This window comes from Phaethon aethereus, assembly GCF_964289735.1.
Source record: "Phaethon aethereus genome assembly, chromosome: 11".
NCBI lineage: Eukaryota > Metazoa > Chordata > Aves > Phaethontiformes > Phaethontidae > Phaethon > Phaethon aethereus.
The window spans coordinates 23010994-23033860 of NC_138587.1; the positions used below are offsets into that span (position 1 = coordinate 23010994).

Here is a 22867-nt window from a genome sequence, read left to right on the forward strand (position 1 = left end):
CCTGGACAGTTTTGAAGGAAAATAGATCACTTTAAAGGTTTTCTGAAATAGCACAATTTTAATCTAAGTTATATATCTGAAGTTCACAGATTCTAAATATCTGATGTTCCAAAGTTACATTCAAAACTATGGCTTAGTGTATTTTCCAAATACCCAAAGACACTGCCTCTCCCAGCCCCTCCACCCCCCTATTTAGGAGGAAAACTCTGTCCAGTGCCTTCTACACGTACCCACTTCTGCGACTCACTGCTGGAACTGGGATTCTTCTCCTTCTAACGCCTCTTGGGAAATACTGGTTGCAAAACACCTGATGTATTCTCACCCTACTTTTAATGTGTCTTGAGAAACAACAGTTTCTCTTAAATAAATCCTATTCCTAAGTCTTTGTGTTTCAGGTATATTTATACTTTCTCCCAGCTCAGGTAAAAGGATCGCTCAAAGTACTGCTCTAAGGACAGCTGTTACCAGCACCTACCCAACTGTATATGCAGAGTAAGTCATGGATTCAGGGACACAAATAAGTTAACTAAGACCTGTTCTTAAATAGCAGCTGAAAAGAGTTAGGCTTAAACGGAAGAATATTAGGAACCAGAGGGAATGATTTACACCATCACTACCTAGACTATGAAACAATGACTTGCTAAGTCAGATCATGAAGGAAAAGGAAAAAAAAGGAACGACTACACAATACTTGCACTATGATTCACGGTGACCTTCACACGGAGTGGAAACAGTTGAGAATGGTGATGACAGCAGTACCAGCTGAGTGAAGGTAGAGACTGACCTGGGACTAACCAGCTTCTTGCCAGGGAGGTAAGTCTGACTGGTACAGACACTACGCTATTAACATTACTTGGAGAGGAACTGAGGACAACAAACAGGATTTTATTCTACAAAGCTGGCAGGTATAAGTTGTACGTAGGTTGAAATAGTATTTTAGATAAGAGCAAGGTAATAGACAAGATGTATTTAACAATGTAAATGAGAATACAGACATTTTCACTGATTTCAAAATTAAGGTATAAACTTATTTTAATAACAGTAATCATAGAATCACAGAATCTTTGGAAGTGACCTTTTAAGGTCATCTAGTCCCACCCCTCCACAGTGAGCAGGGATAATCTCATCTGACCTTATTAGGGGTGAATAAATACCTTCTTAGCATATGGTCCTTCCCTTGAATCCAGGACAGAAACATTATCACAGACTTCACTCCATAGTAATAATCACCTCAAAATTATGACAGGCTTAGATAATTTTATGACAAAGTAAAATAAGTTTATGGCAATGTTATCGTAGGGTCTTCTCTTGCCTGATGCATGAAGTAAGATTAGATGACACAGAACATGAAATTAATCTTACTACTATTTTTATACATTTCGTTACTTCTAGGATTGTTATTTTAATGTTGTAAATAAAGTTTAAGAAAGTAAGGAAAATGCGCTTCAAATTATGTGCTATAACCTCACCTCATCTATTAAGTACGTAATTATGGCTCCTATAAGCTATAATTACACATAAGCCATGAGCCTCAGCACTGACGTATATTACTAACAATTGTTCCAAGAAACATTCAGCTTGATACTATCTTAAAAAGTACAGGGAAAAAAAGAATAATAAAAAAAAAGTTTTCTGTTTTACCATACACAACTTTCACACTAAAATTGAAGGCTTGATCTGCAGGAAAAGATTGAACCTCTATTACTAATTACATATAATATCAATTATTTGATATTAAAAACCAAAAACACAGCAGCAAAGCTCATGGCCCATCACTGTTAACATGAGAGAGAACAGTTCTTTCAGAGAGGCTAACTGTGGAATGGCAAGAGGAAAAGTAAATTGTAGAGAAAACTACAGGAAGGGCCAGGAAAAAATCTGACTTGTCTAATGTTATGTTTCAAAACAGACTGGCTGACACAGAATACCATGGGAAATACGACCTTCAGTAAGAACAGGCAGAAGATACCCTGAAGGAGTACTCCACGTGTTTTCACATCTATTTTTCACTCTTTTTTCCTTCACTTTTAATCACAATGATCCAACTATGAAGTACCTTCCTATGCTTTCATCATGCACCTCAACCAGATAAATATTAAACAACATACCCACCTTGGGTGGTAAATCTCTACGCCTTCCATTTCCCCTCCCCATCTCAAAATGGCTCTTACTCTTAACAGGATTTAGTTGTCCTTAATTACTTCAGCGGGCATAAAAAATGCAATGCCTGTCTGTTTATTAGAATTTCTTCCTAGGTGCCAAATACATTGTGTTAAGAAAGACTGAAAGCGTGGTGTGCTTTTCACAGGAATATTACTCGCAAACATATGTCTGACCAAAAAAAATAAAGTGCTCAAAAGGATTCCAGACAGTCAATATTGGAAGCAAAAATCTTAAGATGTTGGTCATTTTCTTAAAATCACACAGAAAAAAATCTGAATTAAAAAAAATGAAACACACATAATTCCAAGCAGATAAAATACATTTAGTAACTATTAAAAAAATAAGTTAATAATTTTCATACTAAACTGGCATTTCTGTTCATTTTAATATAGAGGCTATTGTAATTTAATGCCTATTATTATTACCACCACCACCACTAACTTCTGGAGCCTACATAGATGCAGTAGAGTGAGCGTTATTAGATTCCACTTCCTGCATCATGAACAGAATTTTTAAATATACTTGAACTACACAATACTTCAACATAGAATCATAGAATCTTTGTGCTGGAAGAGACCTTTCAAGGCCATCTAGTCCAACCGCCCTGCAGCGAGCAGGGACATCTTCAACCAGAGCAGGTTGCTCAGAGCCCCATCCAACCTGACCTGGGATGTTCCCAGGGATGGGGCATCGACCATCTCTCTGGGCAACCTGGGCCAGTGCGTCACCACCCTCACGGTGAAACATTTCTTCCTCATATCTAGCCTGAATCCACCCTCTTTTAGTTTATAAACCTATCGCAACAGGCCCTGCTAAAAAGTCTGTCCCCATCTCTCCTATAAGCCCCCTTTCAGTCCTGGCAGGCTGCAACAGGACTCCCTGGAGCCTTCTCTTCTCCAGGCTGAACAACCCCAACTCTCTCAGCTTGTCCTCATAGAAGATGTATTCCATCCCTCTGATCAAGCATCAAGTAACCACAGTTCCTTTACAAACAGAGGAAATGCAATACGCACATTAAAAATACGGTTACTCATTAACATTGGGAGAAAGAACCCAGCAGCTGAACAGAGCATGGTTTGACTTTTAGATTCCAGGTCAAGTCTATGAGATATATTTTCTTACATAAGCTTAACATATTTGCTATAGTGTTGATGGCATATGAGGATTTAAGATTATTCGTAGTGCTACTTTCTCAAAAAGCAAACTCAAATCTTTTAAGTGGGAACATCACTAACCTTTCAGCTTTACTTCCTTTTTTTTTAATGGACATGGAACTTACTAGGTACATGGAACAGAAAACATAAGAAGGAATAGAAGCCTCATTTACACACATTTTGGTACATTTGGCACATTAGTCGTAAGCAAAACAGGAAGGTTGAATTACCCATTTCTGATTTTGTAACATTCTTTAGTCTTTGTCCTTAAACAATATATACACATTGTGTAAGGAACCCAGCTGGGGAACAGTTGAGGGAAGCTGGTTTTGTTTTCTTCTTCTTTTGACAAACATTTGATTTATAGTTCCATCCACACATTCCAAAAAAGCCCCAAGAAGATCAAGCAAGTTGCACAGGCCAGTTTCCCTATTTTTGTGATCTAAGTTGCGTTGCTAAGTGTTACTCCTATGGAAAGTATTCAGAATCCACTGTGCAGAACAACAATTTCTTTTGGTGAGAAATCATGGAATTTGATCAGGGCAACGCCAACACTGTGCTACACACTAATCCAGCTACAACCAAATGAAATAATTTTTTATTGCAGAATATGCAGTGCTTGTGTAATGAATGGCACTTCAGAATGGGAAGCAATCAAAAGTTCTTTGTACACTGTCGGTAAGTTGATGACATTCAATCCATTCAGTACAAATTGCTTAGCCAGGCTGAATGAGGCTTGTTGGTAATAGGGAAGGGCTGATGCTATACCAAAATCTGCTTTAAATACTTGCCTGTTTAACAAAAGCTAGAGGAAAAAATAGCAGTAAACTGTCATTTCTCTGTCCAAGAGGCAACGTAGTACTCTCAACAGAATCAGCGGTAGGAGAACAGAGGCACTTTTATAGACTCTGAGCTTTGAGATTTGTGTAGCATGTTTATTTATCACCATTCTCCTAACCAAAATGCGATGGCGGGGAAGAAATTGATTTTTATATAGTTTTGCTCTTACTGAGATTTGTAGGTACAAGCATTATCCCACAGGCTAAGGTAGTCCCTTTGCCAGTGCTCCCATGAATGGGTACCAGATTGACCCCTCTAGCTATATTACTGGTGTGCTACTGAGAGGATTCTCACCACGTTAAGTTGTCCAGAAATAGACCAACTAATAAGCAAATACATCAACAAATGCACGTTCAGATTTTGCAAAATTACTTTTTGAAAATGGAAATAAATCTTAACACTTTTCAATTGTCAACACTTAAAAAAACCACAAACCACCAATTCTGCACATGGTTGGCAAAACCAAATGCTGCAACATTTGCAGAGGCACAAGCAAACCAGTGCCTTAGGTGATGAGGTTCCTGCACTCAGCAGTGGAACCATTACTAAGCCACAAAAAATATAAGCTTTATGTCCATGGGACTACAGTACATTCTCGGAGGAAAAAAAATATCTGCATTCACATATAGATCCTTGTGGTTTGAGATACAGAGAGAATATACGAACCTACCAGAAAAAATCCTAGGTTTTACATGACTATCTTCCCCTTTGAATAGTATCTGTAACTTCCACATTTCCAATCAAAGAATGTGAGGAAAGAGTTTTGATACCCAAGGCATTGTTTTGCACAGTGGAGGTCACAAAGACTATTTGGTTTAATCTGGAGTGTGCATTATAGTGTTCTGCGACCTTAAAACTCAGCACCACACATGATGCTGCCTTTACCTTGTTCATAATGCTGGCATTTTGTACTATGTTACTGCAATCCTAAATCTAAAAATCAAACAAGACAGTGATCTATACCTGACTGCTTTTAAAAGCATACTCAGTAAAGCTGGAAGAAAAATTAAATTGCTGTATCATGTTTTGTGCCTGAACTACATTCTGCTCCCCGCCAAGGTAGCTCTAAGTTATTAATAATTTAGTTAAATAATTTTAGAGTGGTAGCGACTACTATCTACTTCTTCAGTATCTCAATTCATCAATCTCTTCCTGCTGAAGAAGGAGGTGGAATCTCATATCTGACAGGCAAAGAAAAATTGCACCTATTCACATTTTTGTAGTAGGGGAGGAGTATGGAAACTATAGTAATGGTAATAACCTATGTAACGTACAGATTATGAGAGTCCCAGCACATTATAGTGCATGCTCTAAGAAGGCAGCATGCCCGGAACTAAGCAGTGAGCTGCGAAAAAAACCCAACCCAACACAAAACACCACAAAACACTCTAGCTGACCTTTAAACATCTCCAGTAGGCCAATATTTCTTCAATACTACCAAAATAATCCTTCAATTCAGCTGCTTATTTGGAATCAAATCCTGGCATTCCAAGGAGGATGTTTAGCCTTAAGTGTTTGGGTACTCGCTGAAAATATTTATTTGTTTGGTAATTTTAGTCATTTTCCTCTCATGCAAGAAACAGTTGGCAGTGAGAATGAACCAGCTGGGGTCAGATGCTCAGGATCACAGATTTCTTTTTTAATCCCTAAGAGATACTTACTGTGCTAGAATTGAAGGCTATTTATTGCTATTGTCCAATCTTAAACCAGCATAAAAAAAAAAAATATTAAGCTAGCAAATGAATGAAACCCCAAATTACCACCAGGACCTGGCCATGAGCTTCAAATCTTAAGATGACCAGTGAGTCACAATGAAAGGCAGAAAATTGTGAAGAGAAAATTATGCGGCAAGAATAACGTACATTCAGTCCCTCGCATTACATTTTGAATTCTAGTACTATACATAGACTGCAGGTTTTTTTGCAGTTGAGAAGTAAGGAGGTTTGTATACACACCCATCTACAACTACAATAGTCAGTATTTGTTAGGGGACTTATCTAGTCAGTCACAGCTTAAACTGTTGAGTTTTACCTCGCTGTGGTCAGATTCACACACTAGCTCCTTTCTTTATGGGAGCTGATAGCAGTTTCCAAGTTTTCTGCTGTCCTCCAGAACGCAAAGAATCACACCTTGCCTGTGGTAATTCCCCTGGTTCAGGCAAAATAGCAAGATCTAAAGCTCTTTAGAACACATCTTTAGTTACGGAGCTGGTAAGGTCACTTTAAGGTCAACCTGCTGTCACTGTACAGTGTATAACAAAAGAAAACTCACAGAACTGTCCATTTTTCTTATGTCTCTGACAACCTTTTTTTCTACATACATACAGTACAAAGAGCCACTGAATAAGGAACCAAAATATAATCCAACCTAATTATTTCAAAACATTCTTCAGAAGAGAATACAAAACCAATGTTTACAATCGAATGGATGTTAGATGAGCCTGTGTGCAAATTTTGAAGGACACTGAGAATATCAGCAGCAACCAATGACATTCTAAGGCTACTGGTACTGTAAGAGCATACACAGACCTTGTCAGAGATCAGCCCATTCTTCCTCCTTCCTTCCGCATTGCTAGGTAGTCTACAAGCACAGAAATGGGAAACACATCAGGCAAATGGTGACTAAATAAAGATTAGAAAGCAATGGAGCGGTGGCACATGCTTCAGCCTGGAAATCTGTAATAGAAGTTGATATAATACTCCAATCCCTCGGTTGCTTAACAAGTTCATTGATTACAGCCATGCTGCTTCTACCATGCCAGACCCTTAGGAAAGAGGAGTTTGCAAATGACTGTTCTCCAATTGCAGCACGAGGGAAGTGTACTGGTTTACTCTTTCAGTCATAGAAAACCAAGGAAATTTCATTTAACAAATGTGTATGTCTGAGAGAACATAGGAAAATCTATGGAGCTCAAAGCTCACAAGTTCAGAAATGCAGGATAAGTGCTATCTTGTGTTATTCATTGCTAAGTATCAAGACCAACTCAAAATATTTTTTTTTTGTGCGTAACAAAGAATTGCTTCCACAAAGAATTGCTCCTCTTTCCTCTAGCTCAAACTTGCTTTCAATTTACTTTATTCCTTTTTGTTCTCCTACTTCTTTTTTAAAGTTAATTCTTTTCCACTTGATATTTGTTTTGTATCTGCCATTGTTGCAGATTTTATTGTTAATAACAAGTAAACACTCCAAGTAACAGTGAAATTCATTCAGTGATGCAGAAGAGTTGTAAGATGTAAATTACTGACTTTATTCTTTACTGGTTTAACTTGTACCATTCATGAAGCTTTGTCTCACCAAATCTCCAGTTTTCCACAACTGATTCTATTTATATGTTGCATGGTAGCTATTGCACTGGATAGTGGTACTTTATCCCACTGTCTTTTTCTGTTCACAAACTACATTATAATCGAATCCTATCTTCTCTACTTGGGATAAAGAGAAACTCTATTGGTGCCTGTTCTCCTACAGATTTGATCCTCACAGAGAACTACAAACTCTCACTAAAGATTTTCTGACAAAGAAGGCATTTGTAAAGGCCTGTGTCTTTGTGCGTTATCTAGAAGCTAACACAGGATGAGCCTACGCAACACTAAAAATAGAATTAAAAAGTTTTCTTTACACAGTGATTAACTTTTGCAAAACTTGTGTCAACTTAATTACCCGTTAGATACCCATTCTATTATCTAAATTGATTGGGATAAGGCTCAAAATTTGAACAGTAAACAGAAGCAAACAGACACAGGGACAGTGTGGCTAAAAATGCCTCCTTTCTTTAGAGAACCAGGCTAGAAAAATCACTAGTATTATTCTGAAGTTTCCCCCTCTGATTCAATTTATCCCCACATCGGAGTAAAGATCAAATACGCATAGGAACAATCACGAAGTAATGAGACCGAATTATCATTAATAGCTATGTTTGTGCTCATGGTGACTTGAATCAAACTCTATGTGGCAGAAGAGTTCAAGTGTGAATCTCTGTTGGTAAAAGCTGGATCATAATACTGAAACTCAAGGCTTCTTAGTATTTTTCTAATTATAGGTTTGATCCAACTGCCATCAAAGGCAGGCTAATTGGCTTTTACAGAAAAAAAATAATTGAAAACAGCCCTTACCACTAAATTTTAAAATAGCAGAAGAAGTTCATAAAACCAGCACTTTTAATGAATAAGTTTTTTAATTATTTCAAATAAGCTTTGCCTCACGCTGTCCAATGGATTGTTACCTTATTAGCAACATTTTGTGAGAGATAGTTTGTTACTTTAATACATTTTGAAAAATAACTCTCTTAGTGCTTCTTCTATTTATGACTCACTCATAAAAACACGAGTGACTCATGCTGTCAAATTACAAGTTATTACTTTAGAAAATGAGTTTTTTCCCTTCCTTTTGGGTAAAATATGACAATTTTCACTATTTTGTTACTAAGGGCCGTTTCTTACCACTTAACAGGTTCTCAGAATTCTATTTTTTAAGTAAAGCATATGCCACAAAAGACAAAAGCATCTCCCACCTCTTGTCTCTTTCAAAGATGAATACATTTGATACAGAACAATTATTCAAAACTAGTTCCAGAACTTCAGAGGTTGTTTATCAGTAAATTGTATTTCAGTCATCAATTTTATCTAGATAATTCTGCCCTTTTTTTTTTTTTTTAAAGGTGGTCAGCTGTAAGCTATTAACATGTGTTGGCCTAAAATTAATTACTAGAGATACCATTGTTACAGCCAAAGACTCAAGCCCTCTGTTGCAGGGACTTCTGGTCTGCCTCTCCAGTAAGGTGGTGTGGTGCTTTCACATACAAAACATGAAAGGATGTCCCTAGGTGGGAATTAACTTGAGCAATTGGGAATGGGATATTTCCTGGGTCAGAGAACACTGTGAAGCTTTTTGTTGCCTGATAGCTCAGACAGTCCCTCTGGCCTTCTCGCCCTACCTGCCCCATTTTTTTCCATGGTGAAAGCAGAACATTCCACACACAAAAGGATCTAAATAATTTCTGTACTACTGTACATACTTTGGTGTCTCATTGTTTTGTTATTATTGCAGATATGTCTAGTGATTCTAGAAGTCCTGAAAGACCAGCTGACTTGCTTTCATGTGCGGAAGCTGTTGCATCCTGATGATTTCCTCTGATTACTATCCCAGACAAGGCCAAGTATTGTCTGGCTAGTGCCCACCTAACTTCAGGGTTGAGATCATCACTGGAGCATCCTTTTATTAAATGGTATTTCCCCCTGCTCAAAAATTCTATTCTACTCTATCTCCCTTTTGCCTCCTCCCCTCCCCCTTAGCGGATCACTCAGGAGGACATTCTCACTAATTATCTGCTGTTAAGAGTGGTTAAAGTTGAAAAAAACCCAAACAAACCCAAACACAAACCCTCAACCTCTCTGCAAGCTCGTTCTTACATATCCTTGTCCTTATCTGTAAGGACATCCATGATGACAAGATCCAGAGGATGCCTACGCATGGGCTCCCTAGTACTAGAGAAGAGTGTTTGCAACTGAGGTTAATATTTCTGCTCCTAGAAGATTCTGACTCCGTACATATCTCCCACAAATGAACAGCCATCATTCCCTAGGGAAGGCACATCTCTTCTGAGGGAGGAAAAGACCCAAGTCAGCATCATCTTTTTTTCTCTGATCTTCAGAAATGCGGATCGAATGATCCTGATCTTTCCTGGGTAAAGGGGAAAGATAAATCCTAGTACGACTCTTGGCCACGTATTTTCTAGGCATTGCCAGTTGACCCTACATTGCCATCTAGATATTGATCAGGGGCTTTAGAAAGCAAACGAATCGCTCCTTGGCTCAAACATCTTCCAAATTGGGAAATTCCTTTTGAAATTGCTGCAGTTCAGACCTCATCACTGAACTCTAGGTCTAGGCCACATGCTGTCTTTTCTCACATGGATTCTCTGCCAAAAACAACATTCAGAGAGCTATTATTCTTCTTGACATACCCATCATAATCCTTGCTTTAAAGCTTTTTCTCCTTTAAATCCCTCAAACTTATTGCCTCTGAGCTATTCTTATGTTCACAGAGAATAGAGTCAATTCCTTCGTTTGATTGCTCATTACATTTCCTCTTAATGTCTCTTAACGTTTCTTAGCTCCCCCCTCCTCCCCTTTATAGGTTAAAATCCAGCCTTGATGGAAATAGAAATAACTTAGAATTCAAGCAGCTATGCTTATTTTTCTTTACAGATTTCTTGTCTATATTCTGTATCTGCTACTTTCAACCCATTTGGTATTTCCTTTATTCCTGCTGCCGCTTTCCTCGGAAAGCCCAGAGCACAGTACAAGATCAGTGACGTTAAAAGTGATGGTGCTGTCCATAATCCTATTCCACATTTGGGGATTCCTGGTCAGGTTTCAAAACAGACACAGTCTGCTGGCACCATAGCAGAAGCTGAACACCAGTTGAACTACAAGGGTTAGGTGAGCTCAGTAGTACAAATGGAAAAAAATTAACACAAAAAAATTTTACTCCCTTGCAGTCTTCTCTCTTGTCCTTTGTGAAGGATGGTGCAGAAGAAACACCTCTTAAAATCCCAGACCTTTCTTTGGGGTTATATAAAGATATCTGGTGTATGTGAAGCAGCCACTTATGAGGAGGCTTGCCAGGAAAAGACAACCACCAAAAGTAAATCAGCCTCTCTCTCATTCAGTATCAAAGTTTGCCATTCAGGTGTTCTGAACGCAGAGATATGTACGGGTACCATGCAGCTACTATACCCACTGGGACATCTGGATTGGTGCGGTCTGTATTTAGAAAGAAAGCTATGTAAGATTAAGGTGCCTAAGATTTTTTTTCCACTGTCTGCACTGGAAGATGGTTGTAAGCAATGAGAATAACTCCTGGAAGTAATAGCGTTCTAACACAAAAGGTGAATGTTTGGGACTACAGCTTCATATTGCCTCATCTTTACTCAGTAAGAAACCACTCCCTTATGAAAAATAGAAGAAAAAAAAAATGCATAGAAGGTCACAAAAGTGACCCTGACATATCCATAAGGACAACAGCTTGAAAATAAACTGATTTATGTTAAGTGCAAAAGTAAGAGGCATAAGATAGTCCTTCGGACTAAGCAGAATAGAAAAAGCAGTTTAAAACATAACATGGCAACTCAGAAGAGAGAGCTCAGAAAAAAATGAACGATTAGGTGAATTACAAACATGTACACAATGTCTGCTAAATGGAAAATAGTAACTGCATCTTGCAAGCCGTTTAGTAAGTATGGCAAAACAGACCCCAAAGCATTGAAATGGAGACAGCACACTAAACAGAGAAACAAGATGCTGCACTGAATTGTGAAGATATTATAAATTGCAGGAAATAGTTTATTAATACAAAAAGCTCTGGAGCAGGCTACCTGTTGGTAGTGGTAAACACAGTACTTGTGGTAAAAATAGCTCTCACAATAGAAAGGACAAGTGGTATGAGGGAAAATATGGAAAATGATACTAGGCTTACTCTTGGTAAATTCACAGCTCAAATACAATGATGATAAATATGAATAAGGGAGAAAAATTAAATTGTTTTAATTTTGCAAGCTTCAAGAGAAGAACCTGAGAAATTGTATCACCAAATCTTGCACATAAGTTACACAGAGAAGTTGTCTCAATGAAGTTAACAGCTGAAAAGTGAACCCAGATTCGTTCAAACTAAAAATAAAGCATAAGGTTTCGAATTTTGCCAATAAAACAAATAATATATGGAAGATTTAATGTCATCTGAAAACCTTAAGTTAGATAACCATTGCTTACTAAGCGCCTTTTTTTCCAGCTTAAAAGTTGATGCATTTCTTACGAGAGTGAAGTAGAGGGCCTATGTCATGGGGAAGATCAGATTGGATTTTAAGGCCAGCTATGACCTTAAACTTGTAACTGAGACAATGAAAAAAGAGCTGAGAAGGGATGGTTTTAACCATATCAGACTAACGTAGGTACATAAAGCTAAATACATGAATAAAACTTCTAGTTGCCTTACCAGGAAAAACATTTAAAAGGGGAGGAATTCATTTGAGAGCACCTACCTTGCCTGTCAGCCAAACACTGTCTCCAGGGCTTCTCCCAGTAGAGTTCCTACATCAGGGTGTTTTGTTGCAATTACGGGGAAGCGATGAGGCACAGTGTAACGTAGGTGCAAGCAGCATGTCACAGAAAAACGTCCAGGGAAGATGCTCATGAACAACAAGGTTTCAAAGCCTCTCTTGAACAGGCAGCTATACACAGAAGGTATACTGCTGGCAGAGGATCTTGGGAGACGTCCTGCAAGGAAAGGCCAAGATGTTCAGGAAAAAACAGAGGTACACATGCTCTGCTACACACCCCTCCCTGCTTATGCAGGAGTGAACTGCCCGGTGCCCTCTGGCAGTGCAAGCTGCAGACTGTGTGTACCTACTAGGGCCACGCAGGTCTAAGCCAGACCCAGGGGCAGTGGTTTACAAGCAATACAATTTACCTTAGCAATAACTTACTCAGAGACATGATTCTGTCCCCTACATCAATGCTTATTTGGGCAACCTGCACACTTACTGTTACAGCTACCAGTTAAGCTTCTAGGTGTTGTAAGTACCTATGGGTAGCTACAAATACCTGGCTGCTGCACTGATGTAAGTAGAAAGCACCCAGTGCTCCTGTGCTGTTACTGCTTCCTCAAAACAGCACAAAGCAAGACTTTACTTTCAAGATTTACTTTTTAAAAATATTTTTTCCCTCAAAACTCTTCCCCTGGCATTCATTCAAGAACCTCATTTGTGCTCGGCTTGTTTACAAAGACGATGGTAGGCTAGAGTTTTCTGATAAACTTGCACATACGTTAAAAAAACTGGCTAAAGAAATTGCCAGAACTTATCTGTACACCCTGAATCTGCCTACAGGTGATTTCAATAGCTACTACCTGGCTGCTTTCTCTTAGAAGACCCTCTACCTGAGATGAGAGCTAGAGTGACAGGTCTTGACTGGACCTTGCTCTCCTCCAGCTGTATCTCTAACTGGGGAAACTGGAAGGAAGCAGCCCTATGCTTCTTGGGCAATCTGGTACTAAGAAATCCTCAGAGGATGTTTACGAATGACTGACATGTAGGTACCTTATGGATGCATATATCAGCAACCAAATAGGAAAAAGAATAATGCCTTTATCTTAATTAAATACAGTGATTAGCAAAGAAGCTAGATTGACACTTGTAAAACTTAAGTTCTTCATGTATAGAACAGAAGTCAGCAAACACGCTGCTAGGAAAACCTTCTCCTTAAGCACCACACAACAATTGTGGCTCCTACCCAGGGAGAACTTGTAACTGAAAAGGTTGGTTCAATGTTTTATTCATTATCTGCCTGGCTTTTTAGGCAGGGAAATAACGATTATACAGTGTTGGGGATGTTGCATTAGGGAGGAGATTATCTTGAAGACTAATATTAACTTTGTCTGGCTGATCTAATTAAACAATTCCTTGCAACATGGCTGTAAAACAGCTGTTGACGGGCAGAAATTTTCCCGATGCAGCAAGACAACCTAGAGCAGAAAACAGGCTCTTTGTCCCTTACCCAGCAGAGGTGCCGTCTGTGCCGTGTGTCATTGCAGCGCTCGGCCGCCGTGCGCGGATGCATGCACGCACACCCCGCGGTTCCTGGACACCGTTTCAACAAAACTTCTGTTCGCACTCATGGGAGATACCCCTTTCCCCCCTCGTCCCCCCACCAGTCAACAGGAACCACACGAGGCAACTATGTAGGTTATAAACAACCCCATTCTCAGGAGGGCTTTAATTTAAACCATTTTACCAAAAAGCATGAAGTGGACATAGATTCTCATTCAATAGGCCTGCCTCAGAGGCGCACAGGAGACCCGAGGCTAACTTTAATTAGCAGAGAAAGGTATTTTGGAAACGGTAATAGTACTCTGCAATTCTAACGAGTACTCATTTTTTCTGTTATGTTTCAGCATGATAACATTATTCTTCAGTATGATTCAGTATAATAATAATAATATTATTAAATGTTTCCCTAATGCTTCCCTCCTTCCAAGTACCTGAACATCTGCCAACCGTAACTCAGCCAACGCTGCCTGTTTTGCTAGCGCCACATCTCCTTCCCCTTCAGGGATGAATTCCCTCCATGCAGATGCTACAACTTGACTGGGTTTTCATGATAATTTATTTTAAAGATAAAATTTCCTCTTCTTTCCTAATCCTTGCGGATGCTAATTGCTGAACACAACTGTACCTTTTAGAGGCCTTTTCTCACTCAAGTTTGCAACACTCCAAGTTTTCATAGATTAAAAAAACCAAACAAACCAAAGTACATGGTAAGACCTTCCCCTCCCAACTGGAACTTAAAAAAAAACACCCCAAAAAAGACATTAAAATGAGGTGGGGGAAGGTTCTATACAACTAGTTGTTGCCCTGGCAGAGCTGCTGCCACCCCAGGCTCTGCGGCTGCCTCACCTCAGCGCAGGCCGCGTCCCGGGCGGCTGCGGCTGGTGGCAACAGGCCCGGAGCCACGCTGTGGTGGGAGGGTGCTGCCGGGCACCGCCGGGGACCCGCCAAGGCGCAGACCCGCCAGCGAAGGGGCTCAGCTGGGTACAATCACCGCTCGGGAGCGGGCCGAGGATGCTGGGATGGGCGGCTGGAGGCAGGCGGGCTGGCGGCCTGCGCCGCCACGCTGCGCCCCGGCCCGGCCCTCCTCTTGCCACAGCAGCAGCAGCCACCCAGCACGAGCACCAGGTGAACCAGTGTATTACAGAAAACACATTATACAGAAGTACATGAAATACGAAGTAAAGACTAAACTCCGTTAAAAATTACAGCAGTGATTATTTGATAAATTAAAGCAAGGCAATGCAGATCTGTTTGGGAGCAAAGCTCTCGTCCCCACAGCCCGCCGAGCACCCCTCCCTGCAGTGGGAGCAGCTGCGCCCAGCAACCACCTCATTTTCAGTGTTCGCTTACGTTTTGTGAGGGAAAAAAGCCTTGGAGCTGGGTTTGCAATGCAAGTACTTGCAACCGTGAAAGGGGAGCCAGTTCCCTCACACAGGCGCTTCCAGGAAGACGTGGTTTCCGTCACAGAACCCTCCTGGTCGGGTACTCAGAGACAGAAAAGCCAAGGCCCGAGTCGTTTGCTCAGAGATTTCACGGCTCGCAGACCAGGTGTGCTTTCTTCATAGTTTATGAAGCTCCAGTCAGCCCATTAAAAAGAAAACCTTTCTGTCCAAGCACCGACGTGATGTGATGAACTTGCCGCTGCTGGCATGCCCTAAGTCCTCCCTCTGAGAAGGAACAAAGCCAAAGCTCCTGCTGGGTGTGGAGGGACACAGGCTTGGGGCTGAGCGCAGCACTGATTGTTTGTTACCCGATAAACCCGAAAAGATGATTTGACCCACATATTACACGTTAACTTACAATCTACACATTCCAGCAGCCCTTCTCCCACTCGGGGGCGCACACACTCAGGAGCAAGCAGTCAATGAGTGGAGGAAAAACTCAAGCATTAAATGCAGAAAACCCCAACCTCATTTTAGTAAATTAAAAAAAAAAATTGATGTCTATATTGACAGCAACACGCTTAGAAAATGTGTATCCCCAAATCCCACCCACACAGCAGCCACCCGACGGACCACTTGAGCTCCTACAGGCAAGAGCCTCCCTACTACTTGCAGCAGGCTGCTTCCTGCACCATACCAGCTCCCCGCCTCACACTTTTCTTTTTTCCTTTAGCTCGCCTCTCGCCCTAGCTTGTGGCACATCACAGTTCGTGACGATGCACGCCAGGAGACTGCACCTAAAGAGGGGAAACGAACAGCAGGCATTTGCCAAAGTACTCCCACCACTTGCAGCAGTTCGCTTTTCAGGACATTCAGCGCCAGACTGCTAGGCTGAGTGGGAAAAAGAAGGAATAGGAGAGCAAAACCTTTCCTGTATGCGTCTCAGAAATGTTTATCGCAGTAGCGCTGAGATATTCATAGCAGTAGCACTGAGATATTCATAGCCCTTTCATTTCTCTCTGAAAGGAAGTGGAGAAAGATGATGTCTTTCCTTGAAAATCCAAATGAACAGAGGGGGGATGTTTGAACAAACCTGGAAAATTAAGAGCTGCTTCTTAAGCCACCACTGACTTCATCAGGAATTGAAGATGCTTAGTGAAAACTGGGAAAAGCCCCTGACAACAAATACTAGATGAAAAATTGTCAAAATGTTTTAAAACAGTACATTGTCAACAACAGTGAAAATTCAGAATATAAAGTCATGATTGTAAATACTGAGAGGCTGTAGGAGGTGAAATACAAACAATATATAGTCTAGTGCTAAATGTTGAATAGCCAAAACACAAGAAAGTTCATCAACAGCATGCTAAAGGAATATTACAAAGCTTTATTAAATAAAACAGATACAAATGATTATTATTTACATCCAAATTGTCAATTTTAAGTAGTACTAGCATGTAAGGCACAACTGCTCCAAAACTGGCCGATAAGTTACACAAGACTCAATATAATAATGTGGGTTTTTTGTAATACTGTGTGAAACCAAACCTGTGTGCCATTAACTGTGTCTGCATTCCATTCCTCTATTTGCCTGCATAGGTCTGCACACAATATATTTTGCATGAAATAGTTTGTTCTTTGAAATAGAACAATTGCAATCACTTTCATCGTGGTCCTCGGGAGAGTTCAGACAGTCAGAATATTATTCACAATTAAGACTGCGATACTGTAAACAAAGCCCTTATCCGATAGCTGCAAAATACTGCTTATGGATTAAAAAGTTACTGTGATTATGGTTATAATCCTTGAAATAAAGGATCCCCACTGAGATACTTTTTTTTTTTTCTCCTGTTTTCAGGGAAGTACTTTAGGACTAAGAATTGGAACCAAGTTTTTCTTCTCATCTGTTTAAGATTAATTTGGAAAAAAGGTCAAGTCAGCACACCTCACTGCCATCTTGTTTAGAAAGCAAAATAACTCCGAGCACCCAGTGATCAGCTGCCTGGCTGAGTATGCAGAGTACTTCCTGACATACCTGGAACTGTGCATTTTATATCCGCGTGTCTTAGCCAGTCAAGAAGAAAACCAAAAACAACCAAAAACCCCCACATTATTACTTACGCAATTAAATGCTATAGACTTACAAATGAGCACTTATTAGTAGGATATTATGGTACAAACATGCCCAAGTCTGGTCATACCAGTAACATCTTACTGTACAGTTTAAATGAAGACTCTGGGTGCGGCTGTATCTGTTTGTACATGAATACACCAGAGACAAGCAGACCGAACCAACTCAAAAGGTCACTCATTCCAAGTGTGAAATAAGCCACCTACTTTCCAGTGCACCAGGTGACTAGCGGTAATAAAAGGAGGCTCAGTTTCTATTGAGGTACTTCTATGTGTGAAATGGCCTATAGAAATGTATTATATCTATATCAGAACAGAACACAGTTAAGATAATTGCCTTCAATTAAAATTATTTAATACCAGAAGAAGGGTCCTCTTAGAAGGCACATGCTTTCACATTCCCAGTCCAAAAAAAGTGCTTACAGTAACAAGAAAGGAATGCTGCAGTTGTACCCAAAGGAAGCCCCACTAAGAGAGTTTGTTTTTCTTTTTCTTTGTTGCTGTAAAAAGCCTCCAAATTATTCACAGTTGTTCCAGCATTCCTAATGTTAAACCAGCAAATTATGGTGATGAGTCACATTGTAAGGCTAAACATAAGAACACTTGTCAGTGCAGTACAACCCTGAGTCTTTGGAACTCAAAATAAAAAACTAGTTCTTTGAAATATATAATCCTTCATATTTTTGGCTCGTATTTAACCTGTTTTTCTATTTCCCTTTTTTAAAAAGTTCATTAAAAAGAAAGTTAATTTTTACAGAAAGCAAACAATTTTTTTTTATCACTATTGCTTAAGAAATAACTTATAGTTGCTTGAAGAGTGCAAGAAAACTAGCTTAGCATAAACACTGCTTTTCGTCTAGCCATCCCTGTCAACTGAGCATAAAACAGCAGATAAAATGAGTTTTTGAGAACTGAAGCACCCACATAAAAAAAAAAAATCAAAGATTGCTAAAGATAAAAAAAAATTATGTTAGGTTACATTCAAGAGATGACTTGAATTATATTGAAGCTGTGCAAGTTCTTAAATTTGCTATTGTTAAAGGCACTGGGGTTTTTTTTTTTTATTTTCCAGCCCTAGTGCATGAAGATGAGTCCTGCTGTCTCTAACGTGAACCATAATCAGTGCTCCAGAGCGTGGATGATGGGCTTGTTTTCCTGCTTGAGGACTGAGGACTGAAGGAAAGCACGGGTGATACAGAGAAGCCTAAAATGCAGGGAAAAAGGAGAAAGAAACCCCAATCATACTCAGGAATGGTTAAAGAAGTAAGAAAAATAACTGCTGTTGATCAATCCGCAAGCAAGTCTAATGATTCATTCAAAGTGAAATAACCCCTTTAGCTTATTGACTGTTGAAAAGACATAAGTATCAAAGTTTTCTAAGTAGTCCTATTAAGGACTTTTTAATTAAAGAACTGATTAAGTCTGAGGGCGGCACAACACATTTCACCTCAGCAACTAACTTTCAGTTTGAAGTTGCCGTATTTTATCTGAAATGTCAGGCATGTGTGTTTTTACAAAGAGGACTGCAGCTCACCATCACTTAAATGCATCTGTAATAACGTGAGTTTGGTTTTAACAGCCACCATTGATTACGGCCCTTCCAAGCGAATGAGTATTTTTTGCGTATTTCTGAGTTTGATTCTGCAACACTGCAAATAGGTAGAATAGGGAATAAGCAGGATGTTGAAAAATACACATAAAAGATGACTGCAAGATCAAAAGCAGTGAAGGAACAAACTGTTCCCTGAGCCACACAACTAAGTCTTCTATAGACTTGTGTTCTTTCCCCCTAGCATTCGCCCTTCCCTTACAGCAGCCCCAGCTCAGAGCACCTCACAGCACGCTGGCAGCGCAAGAGGCGCAGCACATGCTGCAGCTCATCAGACATAGCACACGCTGATTAACCAGCCAGCTGCTGCCGAGCTCATTCTATCAGCAGCTGAGCTCTGCTTCACTTTCCCTCAGCAGGAGCAAAATTGTGGCACTCTCTCCTCTACCCATCTGGTGATTTGCGTGAATTTTTACACCTTCAACCCACTCCCTATTTCCAGCGTGGCTGAAGGTGGCCAAGAGTTTTTGGCCAAAAGAATTAGCAATGGGTAAAGGGGAGGTTGGGGAGTGGGGCAGGGGGAACAAGTTTCCCAGGAAGTGGCACAGTGCTTGTTGTAATGTAGTTCAGTATACAGACTCTCTCATACTCATACCTCCCTACACTCAATTCCAATGCAACAGCTCAACTAACCAGTTAATCCACTTGTAACTGGGTAACAGCTGCTTACTGTTATGGCTGTGTTGAGGAGTTGTCCGTGGGGTAAATGCTGGATGACTGTGCTGTTCTTTCGGTGAGAAAACTGCATGATAGGCTGCAAGACATTGTAAAAAAAAAAAAAAAAGAAACAAAAAAAAAACCCAAAAACAAAACCACCACCAACAAAATCATTTCACATGGAAGTTATTCCTTTGTATCTTACAGCTAATGCATTGTAAGAAGTTACGGAAAAAATACTTGCACCATCTTTCATTCTCTTACCTATAATCATAACAGCTGTCCCTGCTAATAGTGCAAAAAGCGTGAAGAACATTACTTGATAAGAATCAAGAAAGTGCTGGAATAGACTGGCTCCATCTGTAGAATCGATTAAAAGGAGACAACACTGAGTTAAAAGAGCATCTTCTCCAATCTGCTTTAAAAGTTAACAATTCTCAACTCAAACTGAAATAGCCAAAAGAAGGTTTTTATTTATAGCAAATAAGTGTAATTCACTTGGATAATACACCTAAGATTCTAGTGACTATTTCCAATGCAGTCTTCAAAACTTGCCAGTAACAGCTTAAAACATTGTATGTGATGTCTCAAGCATGTTCTTTACCCTTTTCAGCCCCAAAATGCTAACCTGGTTTCAAGATAACAAGGCATGCTTGACAGTAAACAAAAGCAGAGCAAAAAAAAAAAAAAAAAAAACCACCCACCCACCAAACTTTCAGACACTTTAGCACTGGGATATTTATGCCAACTTCAACAAGAGTATTTTAGGCTTACCCAAACGGAAAATATGTTCAGCTTCAGTCATAAAAGCAACTGTATTCAAGTCTTCTGGTCACAGTGAGCAGCTTACATGTCAATGATAACATTAGCTGCCAGCTCAGATTTTCACACATCAAATTTTATAACCTCATGAACATTAATGGAAGTTAGACCAGTTTATTCTGGCATATGAAGTCTAGAGATAAACTTACGTCTCACTGGTGCACTGGTTCTGTCAGTTAAGTAAATCACTGTCACTGGGATAGTGATAGACTGGTCAGTCATAGGACTAGAGACAGTTAGAGTGGTTGATAAGGATCCCTGGCTTGAAACTCTTGGATCAGACAGACTAACGGTGTAAACTACATAACTAGGCAGCCCGTAGGATTTCTCTTTCTCAAACGCCTTCACTGTCGGTGACCCACATTTCACCTGCCAAGGAAAAAAAAACAACCTGAAACAGACTGCTTGAGAAAGCAGAGCACACATCCATCTTCCAGGCCGCACGTCAGAAATACGTTATTCCATAGAAACATAGAGCAACTCACGCCTCAACAGGAGTCGGACTTGGCTGTAACTTTGCAGTGACACCTGCAGCACTTCACCCTTGTTTATTGTTCAGGTTGCCCCATTAACTGCTGTTTCTGTGGGTCTGGGCTAACCCTCTATGGGCAAAAGTCAAAGCATACCTTACAGGGCTACGTGAGCCATGGGCAGTCAAATAAATAAGCAGGCGAGAACCTAGCCCTGCCCCTGGGATCAGGCAGGTTTTCTGCTTCCCCACCTGTGAGCTGGTTAAGAAACCCCAGCTAGCGCGCAGATGAGCCTGGCACGTTTCCACTACCCCAAAACAAAAGTGAAAGCTGGGGAGGAATACATTCCAGGACAAGTATTTCCAAATCATCTCAGGAACAATCTTGACATGGCAAAGGTGGCACAGAGTGCCTTTGGCTAGAAAGTTACCTGTAACAGTTCAAAATGCTTTCAACTGTGCTGTGATACGTTCCAGCAATAGACTCACCTCCAGGGTATCAAGAATTTCAGTGGCACCAAATATTTTCACATCAGAGCTTGGGTAATGGTTACTTAAAAGCATTTCTGTTTGGTCAGCATAAAACCCAGGATTGAATGGCACCTCAGCGCTGATCTGCTCCCCAGAGAAGTGGCTGCCTTGGATTGAAGCTGTGACTTGGAGTGCAGTTTTGCTCATGCTGAGGTGCTTCAGCTGCTTGTCAGTAAGCCTGTGCATTGTGATGGAACAGGTGTAATGTCCTACAGAAACAAAAGCAGTTTGACTGTTAATTGCTCATCTATCTATGGTTTTTTTCCTCCATGCAGAGTGAGATTTCTGTGACATCTTTACAGAAGGGCTAAAAAAAAGTGGTGAAATTCAACAAACAGCAAGATCGGGAGTGTGCAGGGAACTGGGACAGTCTGCTGGTCCGAGCATCACAATCCCAGTACTAAAACAACAGAAGATATTTTTTATCCCAAACTAAATATCATGATAAAAACACTAAACTGCAGTTTCCAGTCACATTATATTTTAATATGCCCGTGAGACTCAATTCCACTTTGAACACTTATGCAAATATTGATAGAGAAGCTTTACTGAAATAAAAATTTAACATCCTATTTCAAATTCTCTTCACCTAATGTTAAAATTTTAGTCAGCTACCATCACCATCATCAATTCCGTGGAGACATGCTTTATTATTTATAAAAGCTTCTTTAAAAGGTTAGATATTCACCATGTTTCTAGTCTCTTATGGGACCTTCTTCTCTATTATTAGTGATAAAGATAGTAAAAAATTCCCCCAGTATGGAAGATACAAAGCATAAATAAGAAGCAGAACTTCCTAGGTACATGTTTTCCACTTATTTTCTTTCCCTAACGAAGTAGCAGAGGCAGCCACTACTATGCAAGGTATAATAGTGTTTTACACAATGAGTTGACTAATCTATCAGATAATTAATTAATGTTATTTCCATACAGTCCATAATGTTTCGTCTCCTTCTTAAATCATGTTATAGTTATGAAACACTAATACCTGTTGTGGACTTTCACAATTTTATTTCCATTTTCACAGTATCTGGTAATTTCCCCTCCTTTTAAGTCCCAGTTCATGTTGTTTTGGGGATATGTAAGAATTCTACCTTTCCTAAGAAATTACAGCACTCAGGTTGTGCAGGAAAGTTTGAAAGCGCAATAAATTCCAGAAACATTTAAATTGCAGAATACAAAGAATTAAAAATTTATTACTTTCACCAAATTCTCACATTTATGCTATTTCCCTTATTGTAATCTCTGAGGTTAGTTACATTGCAACAACTACAGTGGCAGGGCTTTTGAAAGGCCAGCATCAAATAGAAAGAATATTTGACTGTAGAGCACACTTTGGTGAAAGCTAAAGACCGTTGGGATACAGACATTAAAACTCGTGATTGCTTCTCTTACCCCTGGTCTTAACTTCCACTTCATTTACGGGTATGGTAAAGGCAAGAAAACACCTAAAAACCACTAGGTGTTTACAGCTGCAGAGATACCCAGTTTGGGAATAGTCACCCG

General features: G+C 39.9%; 1 protein-coding gene across 1 annotated transcript in view; it reads right to left on the reverse strand.

Moving 5' to 3' along the window:
• Positions 1–17949: 17949 nt before the first annotated feature.
• Positions 17950–22867, reverse strand: part of NUP210 (nucleoporin 210) — a gene marked incomplete at its 5' end in the record, with an annotated part of 66540 nt that continues 61622 nt past the window's right edge. Inside the window, 5 exons of the mRNA XM_082004554.1 lie at positions 17950–18477; positions 19553–19636; positions 19804–19899; positions 20511–20730; positions 21320–21570. Of these exons, the coding sequence (XP_081860680.1) occupies positions 18377–18477; positions 19553–19636; positions 19804–19899; positions 20511–20730; positions 21320–21570 (752 nt within the window). The 3' untranslated portion in view covers positions 17950–18376. The remainder of the gene's footprint in view (positions 18478–19552; positions 19637–19803; positions 19900–20510; positions 20731–21319; positions 21571–22867) is intronic.